At 47.7% G+C, this 9,773-nt stretch overlaps 1 protein-coding gene across 1 annotated transcript in view; it reads left to right on the top strand.

Annotated features, from left to right (window-relative positions):
• CTC1 (CST telomere replication complex component 1) overlaps window positions 1-9,773 on the top strand; it is a 22,622-nt gene that overhangs the window by 6,619 nt on the left and 6,230 nt on the right. The window contains exons 3-10 of the mRNA XM_037739691.1: window positions 4,365-4,602; window positions 4,752-4,963; window positions 5,444-5,588; window positions 7,106-7,390; window positions 7,489-7,617; window positions 8,168-8,400; window positions 8,526-8,703; window positions 8,796-8,996. Of these exons, the coding sequence (XP_037595619.1) occupies window positions 4,365-4,602; window positions 4,752-4,963; window positions 5,444-5,588; window positions 7,106-7,390; window positions 7,489-7,617; window positions 8,168-8,400; window positions 8,526-8,703; window positions 8,796-8,996 (1,621 nt within the window). The remainder of the gene's footprint in view (window positions 1-4,364; window positions 4,603-4,751; window positions 4,964-5,443; window positions 5,589-7,105; window positions 7,391-7,488; window positions 7,618-8,167; window positions 8,401-8,525; window positions 8,704-8,795; window positions 8,997-9,773) is intronic.

The following is a 9,773-nucleotide window of genomic DNA, read 5'->3' on the forward strand; positions in this document are numbered from 1 at the left end:
AAAAAAAAAAAAAAGAAAAGTAGGTCCTATAGTTAGAAAAAGGGCAAGTGAGGCTGGGTATGGTGGCTCACGCCTATAATCCCAGCACTTTGGGAAGCCAAAACAGGCGGATCACCTGAGGTTGGGAGTTCAAGACCAGCCTGACCAACATGGAGGAACCCCATCTCTACTAAAATTACAAAATCAGCTGAGTATGGGTGATACATGCCTGTAATCCCAGCTACTCAGGAGGCTGAGGCAGGAGAATACCTTGAACCCTGGAGGTGGAGGTTGCAGTGAGCCGCGATTGTGCCATTGCACTCCAGCCTGGGCAAGAGCCAAAAAAAAAAAAAAAAAAGAAAAAAAGAAGAAGAAAAAGGGCAAGTGAGAGAGTGAACAGAGGACAAGTTAGTCAACGTATCCCCTTCTGCAGAGCTTTGCTGTTCTAATACAATCAAGCTTTCCTTTTCCTAAAGTTCTCCTGCATTGGCTTAAGATTAAAGAAAAGGAGAGGAACAAGGGAAGAGAGAGAGAAAATTTGGAAAAAGAGCTCTCAAAGTGAGGAAAGAGGCTAATATTTTATTTATTTTGTGTATTAGGAAACAAAGATACAGAGGGCTGTATGACTTTACCAAGTGCAGATCATTGTGTTTAAGATGTGTGTTTTAGGGCTTCCAAGTGTATTTTTCTGTATATATACATTTTTTACTACACTATCCTTTCCAAAAGTGTTCTAGGCAATGTTAGTAAAGCATCATAAGAAAAGGGGTTCATGGCTAAATGAGAGTGAGGGACACTGAATATAAACAAACTTCTCTGGGAGAGTCATAGGGTTTATTAAGGTATTAGAGGCTCTGACGAGTCCTGCAAAAGAAACCTATTTACCTCCTCATAGACACTGTCACTATCTTGGAGATGGGATATACTATTCCAATAAATATTTTTATATTTGTACTACACATACATCTATTCTTAAGCAATATAATGTAGAGTTATGCATACCTTTAGACTTTAAATAAATGGTACCATACCTTACATACCCTCTGCAATTTGCCTTTTTTGTTTGAGACAGGGTCTCGCTCTGTCCCCCAGGCTTGAGTGCGGTGGTACAAACACTTCTGACAGCCTTTACCTCCAGGGCTCAAGCATTTCTCCTGCCTCAGCCTCCCACATAGCTAGGACCACAGGTGCATGCCACTGCACCTAGCTACTTTATTTTATTTTTTTGTAGATACGGGGTATCTCACTTTTTTGCCCACACTGGTGTCAAACTCCAAGGCTCAAGCAGTCCTCCTACAGTGGCCTCCCAAGGTGTTGGCATTATAGGCTTGAGCCACTGTGCCTCACCTGCTTTCTTTTTTGAGATAGAGACTCACAAAAGTCTCACTCTGTTGCTCAGGCTGGATTGCAGTGGCACGATCTCAGCTCACTACAACCTCCGCCTTCTGAGTTCAAGCGATTCTCCTGCCTCTTGAGTAGCTGGGGTTACAGGCACATGCCACCACACCAGCTAATTTTTGTATTTTTTAGTAGAGACAGGGTTTCACCACATTGGCCATGCTACTTGAATTCCTGACCTCAGGTGATCCCCCACCTCAGCCTTCCAGAGTGCTGGGATTACAGGTAGGAATCACTGCACCCAGTCCCTGCCTGCTTTTCTTGCGTAACATTATACTTCTTTTTTTTGCTTGTGGGTTTTGTTGTTGTTGTTGAGATGGAGTCTCACTCTGTCACCCAGGCTGGAGTACAGTGGCATGATCTTAGCTCACTGCAAACTCTGCCTCCCAGGTTCAAGCAATTCTCCTGCCTCATCCTTCCAAGAAGCTGAGATTACAGGTGCCTGCCATCACACCTGGCCAATTTTTGTATTTTTGTAGGGATGGGGTTTCACCATGTTGGCCAGGCAGGTCTCAAACTCCTGACTCCTGATGTTCCACCCGTCTCAGCCTTTCAAAGTGCTGGGATTACAGGTGTGAGCCACTGCACCCAGCCCCCACTCATTTGTTTTAACTGGTCTATGGTATTCTGTTAGGTGAATGTATATGTCACTCTTTATCTTTTTAAAATAGGAAAGGTAGAGATATGTTTAGTATAAGATCCTTTTTCCTTGGCACTCCCTTAGCCTGCTTATGACAGTTTGGGAAATACTTCACTAAGCTTGGTTATCTGTGTCAGTCAGTCAAAGCAAGAGATCTTCTTTTTTTTTTTTTTTTTTTTTGAGACTGAGTTTCACTCTTGTTACCCAGGCTGGAGTGCAATGGCGCAATCTCGGCTCACTGCAACCTCCGTCTCCTGGGTTCAGGCAATTCTCCTACCTCAGCCTCCTGAGTAGCTGGGATTACAGGCATGTGCCACCATGCCCAGCTAATTTTTTGTATTTTTAGTAGAGACGGGGTTTCACCATGTTGACCAGGATGGTCTCGATCTCTTGACCTCGTGATCCACCCGCCTCGGCCTCCCAAAGTGCTGGTGTTACAGGCTTGAGCCACTGTGCCCGGCCCCAGCAAGAGATCTTCTTATCCAAAACATTATTTTTATAATTCTGCATAATTTTCTCATCTGTGGACTTTATCATAAACCAATAGTTCTTAAAATGCTCATCTGCCAGATTGTAAATCAATACACATCTTTCTTCATTGAGAATGTCTTGCTTGCAAAAAAGAGTTAGCTGAACTAAACAATGTGCTTAGCCATGTTCTTATTGCTCAACCATTGAAAACCTTTACATTTTGCTATATTTGCTTCAGTTCTTTGTTATAAGGAGTATAAATGTGCCTGGGCATGGTGGCTCACGCCTGTAATCCCAGCACTTTGGGAGGCTGAGGCAGGCAGATCACTTGAGGACAGGAGTTTGAGACCAGCCTGGTCAACGTGGTAAAATCCCGTCTCTACTAAAAATACAAAAGATTAGCCGGGCACGGTGGTGCGCACCTGTAGTCCCAGCTGCTCAGGAGGCTGAGGCAGGAGAATTGCTTGAACCTGGCAGGCGGAGATTGCAGTAAGCTGAGATCGTACCACTGCAATCGTACCACTGGATGACAGAGCAAGACTCCATCTCAAAATAAAAAATTATGGGAATGCAAGCAAGTGAGCATAATGATATTACAAAAAGGTGAATTTATCACAACTTTGATAATTTAAATATTATTTGTATCACATCCAACACCCACCATCTCAGCCTCAGCTTCCCCCCAAGTCTCTAGAATTGCACTATGCTAGACTAGAAAGGATCATGGCTGGGGTCATTGTAGGTGGACAGTTAGATGCCTAAGTGGTTCCATTAAGTTCTCTCTGGAGCTGAGAGCTGAGGTGTTTTCAAGAGAATTGCCTCTGTTATTTGCAAAGCGTTCTCCCCACACATTCATTTCCTCAGGCTCCTCATGCATTCCTACTTCATTTCTCTGGGTCCCCTCCCTGGCACCATCTTGTTGAAGATATTATTCAGCACAGAATTAGACTCAGATCCCATCCTTATTTTCTTTTTCCTTTTTTTTTTTGAGACAGAGTCTCTCTCTCTGTTGCCCAGGCTGGAGTGCAATGGCACGATCTTGGCTCACTGCAACCTCCATCTCCCAGGTTCAAGCCATTCTCCTGCCTCAGCCTCCCAAGTAGCTGGGATTACAGGTGCATGCCACCATGACTGGCTAATTTTTTTTTTTTTTTTGAGATGGAGTCTCACACTGTTGACCAGGCTGTAGTGCAGTGGCACAATCTCGGATCACTGCCATCTCTGCCTCCTGGGTTCAAGCAGTTCTCCTGCCTCAGCCTCCCAAGTAGCTGGGACTACAGGTGTGCACTACCACGCCCAGCTAATTTTTTTGTGTTTTTAGTAGAGACAGTTTCACCATGTTGGCCAGGATGGTCTCAATCTCCTGACCTCATGATCTGCCTGCCTCGGCCTCCCAAATTGTTGTGATTACAGGCGTGAGCCACCATGCCCAGCCTTAATTTTATTGTATTTTTAGTAGAGATGGAGTTTTGCCATGTTGGCCAGGCTGGTCTCGAACTCCTGACCTCAGGCAATCCACCTGCCTTGGCCTCCCAAAGTGCTAGACTACCATGCCTGGCCCCCATCCTTATTTTCTTAGTCCTTTATCCCCAGGTTTTACCCCTTTAATCAGTCAGACAAACTCACCTCTTTTTTTTTTTTTAAACACAGGGTTTCACCACGTTGGTCAGGCTGGTGTTGAACTCCTGCCCTCAGGTGATCCGCCTGCCTTGGCCTCCAAAGTGCTTGGATTACAGGCATGAGCCACCCAAACTCACCTCTTAGCCCATGTACCCCTGCAACCTTTCCTTGGGCTCTTGAGGGTTTGTCAGGGTTGAGGGTTACCTCCTAGGCTTGGATCTGGCTTTGTGGGACCTCTGCTCCCTTCCCTCTACAGCTTCGTCTCAGTTCAGGATCTCAAGACTCACCAGCGTCTCCCATGCTGCAGCCACCTGTCCTGGAGCAGTAATGCATACCAGGCCTGGGTCCAAGAGGCTGGACCAAATGGGAACCCCCTCCCCCGAGAACAGCTGTTACTTTTAGGGACACTAACAGACCTATCAGGGGACTTGGAGCAAGAGTGCAGGAATGGAAGCCTCTATGTGAGAGATAACACTGGCATCCTGAGCTGTGAGGTAAGTGGAAGGTGGAGGGCAGATGCCTCAGATCCTCACAAGAATGGTGTCCAAAGGCCAAGGCAATTAAGTCTCTGATGAAACAAAAGGGGAGGTGGGTGGATGGTATGCTAGGATCCTGGTTCACCTTTGCTCTTCATCTTTTCTAGGTCATAGATCTGGACCTTTCTTGGTTGGGCCATCTTTTTCTGTTCCCTAGTTGGAGTTACCTCCCTCCTGCCAGGTGGAATTCCTCTGAGGAGGGGCATTTGGAGCTGTGGGATGCCCCTGTGCCAGTATTTCCTTTGACCATCAGTCCTGCTCCCCTCACGCCTATCCCTGTCCTCTACCCAGAGAGTGCTTCCCGCCTGCTCAGCCTCAGGTAATTTCCCCCTCTAGGCGTGACAGGAGCACTGTGAAATTGGAGGATGATGGTGGGTCAGTAGAGGGAGAGAAAGAAGGGCATTGATAGCAATATAGATGGAATGTTCCAAATCAAAGGAATGGTGGGCTTTTAATATTAAGAATGTAAAGAGGAGTTTCTCAAGGGATCTGTGCCTTATCTAACGTCAAGAGAATTTGGAGGTTTTTAGCATAATTGCTTTGGGCTATGAACATTTTGTATCACTACCAGGTTTTTCTTTACTGTGGAAGGGACAACATTTATAGGGAAAAAGAAGAGATACAAAGATGACTTTTTCTTCTTTCTTGTTTTTTGAGATGGAGTTATGCTCTTGTTGCCCAGGGTGGATTATATGGCACGATCTCAGCTCACTGCAACCTCCACCTTCCAGGGTCAAGTGATTCTTCTGCCTCAGCCTCCCAAGTAGCTGGGATTACAGGGCTTTTTCTTCCTTCTTAGAAACAAGCTCAGAGGTGTGCAGCGAAACCTGGCTGGGAATCTGGTTCAATTGAGTTCCCTGGTGAACAGTAAAGAGAAAGCTTACTTCATCCTGTCTCTTGGTAGTTCACACCCAGCTGTCACCCGCGTGTCCATCATTGTACAGGTGAGGATTAGGGTCATTTCAGCCATGGAAGTTCGGCAGGGGTGTTGGAACTTTCAATAGGAAAGATAACATCCTAGGAAGAACCACGTAGGAAAGGAGGACAGCTGGGGAGAGATGTTTTCTGGAACGGCGCTTTGGGAGGAGATTCCAGGAAATGTTTGTGCCTAGAGGTAGGGAACAGACTTTCCCGCTGTGCAGCTCACTTGACCACACAGCTTTTAGATTGTATGTAACCTTTTAAAAAACTGCCACCCTCACTTTGTGTTTCCCCTGCATTAAGAGGATGACCAAACAAATCAGTCATCTTCATTGAATACAGACATTAAAAAAAAGCAAACTTGGTACTTACTATTGACTCTTTTTGCATCTGGTACAATTTTATTTAATTTTTTTAATTTCAACTTTTATTTTAGATTCCTGGGGCACATGTGCAAGTTTATTAGCTGGGTACATTTTGTGATGCTGAGGTTTGGGGTATGACTGATCTCTTTACCCAGGTACTCAGCATAGTACCCAAGGTAAAAATTGTAAATCATTTATTTTTATTCTAACCATTGTTTCATGACATATAAGTATTGAATAATGTTTCTTTTTCTTTTCCTTTTTATAAAATTTTTAAAAATAGGCTGGGCGTGGTGGCTCATGCTTGTAATCCCAGCACTTTGGGAGGCCAAGGTGGGTGAACTCCTGAGGTCAGGAGTTCAAGACCAGTGTGGCCAAGATGGTGAAACCCTATCTCTATGAAAAATACAAAAAAAACAGCTGGGCCGGGCGCGGTGGCTCACGCCTGTAATCCTAGCACTTTGGGAGGCCGAGGCAGGTGGATCACGAGGTCAAGAGATCGAGACCATCCTGGTCAACATGGTGAAACCCCATCTCTACTAAAACTACAAAAAATTAGCTGGGCATGGTGGCGCGTGCCTGTAATCCCAGCTACTCAGGAGGCTGAGGCAGAGAATTGCTTGAACCCAGAAGGTGGAGGTTGCAGTGAGCCGAGATCACACCGCTGCACTCCAGCCTAGGCAACAGAGCGAAACTCTTGTCTCAAAAATAAAAAAATTAAATTAAAATACGTATTTTGTAGAAACAGGGTCTCACTATGTTGGAAAAGAGGGAACAGTTTATTGTTCTTCTGTTGACATCAGTCCCAATACTGGGTATGTATGTACTCAATACATACTGATTACAGGAATGAAAGTTGTTTGTGTGTTATAGGATGGGATAGGGCATACTTTTCTCAATAGAATATTTATGTATTTTGAAGGAAGTTTTATGGATGGTTTGTATCTTGGGGATGGGGTTAGGAAATATTTGGCATCTCTCGTGAGAGAGGAGAGACTGAAAGTTTTGTACTGTAAGATTTAGTTGGGAGACATAGGGAAGATGGAAAGGTGAGGAAAGACTCACAGGGAGCAGATCTTTGAGTTCAAATTGTGGGGGAAAGGGACTCTGGCAGAGAGGCAGTGTTGGGGTCCCATGTGCCACATTGCCACATTGCCTGTCTCTACACAACCCAGGCCCCTGCCCAGCTGGTGTGGCACAAAGCCCTTCGGCCTGGTACAGCCTATGTGCTGACAGAGCTGCGAGTATCCAAGATCCGTGGTCGTCGTCACCGTGTTTGGATGACCAGTCCCTCCTCCCGTCTGTTGCTGCTGAAACCAGAATGTGTGCAGGAGCTGGAACCAGAGCTGGAAGGGCCCCTCTTAGAGGCTGACCCCAAGCCACTCACCATGCCCAGCAACTCCCAGGACAAGAAGGATCCAAAAGGTCTTGTCCGGGATTCTAGACTCCTGTCGTATTCGGTGAGCACAGGGAGAGATCCTAGAGCCTGAGGGGCCAGAAACATGGGTCTCCGAAGAGGAAAAAAGTAGTGGTCAACTGGACCTTGGCCTGTTTGCAGGGAGCAGTCACTGGTGTGTTGAATGAGCCCGCTGGCCTCTATGAGCTGGATGGGCAGCTGGGGCTCTGCCTTGCCTACCAGCAGTTCCGTGGCCTCAGACGGGTGATGCGACCAGGAGTGTGTCTGGAGGTATGTGAGATCAGGGCTGGTAACAAAAAGAGACCTCTGCAGCTTCCCTTACCTTCATGGGCTCCTTTTCTGCAGCAGGGTGGTTACTTCTGCAGAAAGTACAGAAATAAAAAGTGTGTTGGGGGGGGCACTTTTGTTAAGGATAACGTGGACAGAAGTTTAAATCAAAAAGGAGTAAAGTCTTGGGCCCTGTGAGGAGAGGTTGTGGCCAGACCATCTCCTTCACAGAAGGGCCTTCCACCTGGAGGAGGAGATGGCTGAAGCACAGTTATGGGGCCCGGCTGACCTCAGGTGGCCTGGTGAGAAGCCTCAGCCGTATCTGTTCATCCAGTAGCCACCCAGCCCACAGCAAGACTTGAGTGGAGCTCATGGGAGATGAAGGCTGACCGCAGTGGGAGGGGGTTGTAATGGAAAGCGAGGCCAGCCCACGTGGGAGAAATGGTTTTCCTTCTTCCTGGAACCCAGGCAGTGCCAAAGTGCAGTTAACTTTGCCTGGGTCATTGAGTTGGGGGCTTCATCTCTGCTTTTCACTTTGTCTCCTTTTCCCCAGCTCCAGGATGTTCACCTGCTCCAGTCAGTGGGTGGGGGGACAAGAAGGCCAGTGCTAGCCCCCTGCCTCCGTGGTGCTGTTCTGCTTCAGCGCTTCTCTCGTCAGAAGCCTGGGACTCACTCATCTCGCCACGCCTACGGGGCCTCCCTGTATGAGCAGCTGGTGTGGGAACGTCAGTTAGGACTTCCCCTCTACCTGTGGGCTACCAAGGCCCTAGAAGAGCTGGCCTGCAAGTGAGGAGGCTGAGGGCCAGGGTGGGGAGGCAGGGAGAGTAGCACCCTTCCTCAGCAAGGAAAGCAGGATTCTTGAAGAGACAGGGTCTTCCGGGGAAGTGACTGCACTGCTTTTCCTGGCCAAGGCTGTGTCCCCATGTGCTGAGACACCACCAGTTCCTGCAGCATTCCTCTCCTGGGAGCCCCAGCCTGGGACTGCAACTCCTGGCTCCCACCCTGGATCTTCTAGCTCCACCACGCAGCCCCATTCGGAATCCACACAATGAGATCCTTGAAGAGCCACATCACTGTCCCCTCCAGAAAGTATGAGGATGTGGGGAAAGATGGTGGTAGAGCACTGGAGGACATCTGGGGCCCATGGGACACACACCTGATTTCTCTTCCCTCCCTGACAGTACACTCGGCTGCAGACTCCCTCCTCCTTCCCCACTCTGGCTACCTTGAAGGAGGAAGGACAGCGTAAGGCCTGGGCCTCCTTTGACCCTGAGGCCCTTCTGCCCCTCCCAGAGGCCTCCCACCTGCCCAGCTGCCAACTCAATCGCCGCCTGGCTTGGTCCTGGCTCTGTCTGCTACCCTCTGCCTTCTGCCCACCCCAGGTAAGGGGGATGCCAGCAGGGCTTAGGGGACTTCCTTTTCTTGTCATCCTTACTGCCACTACTCTAGTCTAGGTTATGTTTTTTTTGTTTGTTTGTTTTTTGTTTTTTTTGTCATTTTGACTACACTAGCCTTTTAGGTAGACTACTTCATCTGTTCTTGGCCCTCTCCAATTCATTCTCCCTGCAGCAACTAGAAAGGGGGGATATGCCAGGAAGAGTGGCTCATGCGTGAAGGCAGGAGGATCACTGGAGCCCAGGAGTTTGAGACCAGCCTGAGTAATATAAAGAGACCTTGTCATTACAAAAAATGTTTTTTAATTAGTCAGGTATGGTGGCATGTGCCTGTGGTCCCAGTTACTCAGAAGGCTGAGGTAGGATCGCTTGAGCCTGAGAGATCAAGGGTAGAGTGAGCCGAGATCATACTACTGCACTGCAGCCTGGGCAACAGAGCAAGACTCAGAAAAAAAAAAAGAAAGTTAAAAAAAAAAGTGAAACTGGTCGGGTGCGGTGGCTCATGCCTGTAATCCCAGCACTTTGGGAGGCCAAGGCAGGTCGATCACAAGGTCAGGAGACCAAGACCATACTGCCTAACACAGTGAAACCCCGTCTCTACTAAAAATACAAAAAATTAGTCTGACATGGTGGCACACACCTGTAGTTCCAGCTACTCGGGAGGCTGAGGCAGGAGAATCACTTGAACCTGGGAGGCAGCGGTTGCAGTGAGCTGTGATTGTGCCACTGCACTCCAGCCTGGGCGACAGAGCAAGACTCTGTCTC

Source organism: Cebus imitator, unplaced genomic scaffold (genome assembly GCF_001604975.1).
Source record: "Cebus imitator isolate Cc_AM_T3 unplaced genomic scaffold, Cebus_imitator-1.0 Scaffold72, whole genome shotgun sequence".
Lineage (NCBI taxonomy): Eukaryota > Metazoa > Chordata > Mammalia > Primates > Cebidae > Cebus > Cebus imitator.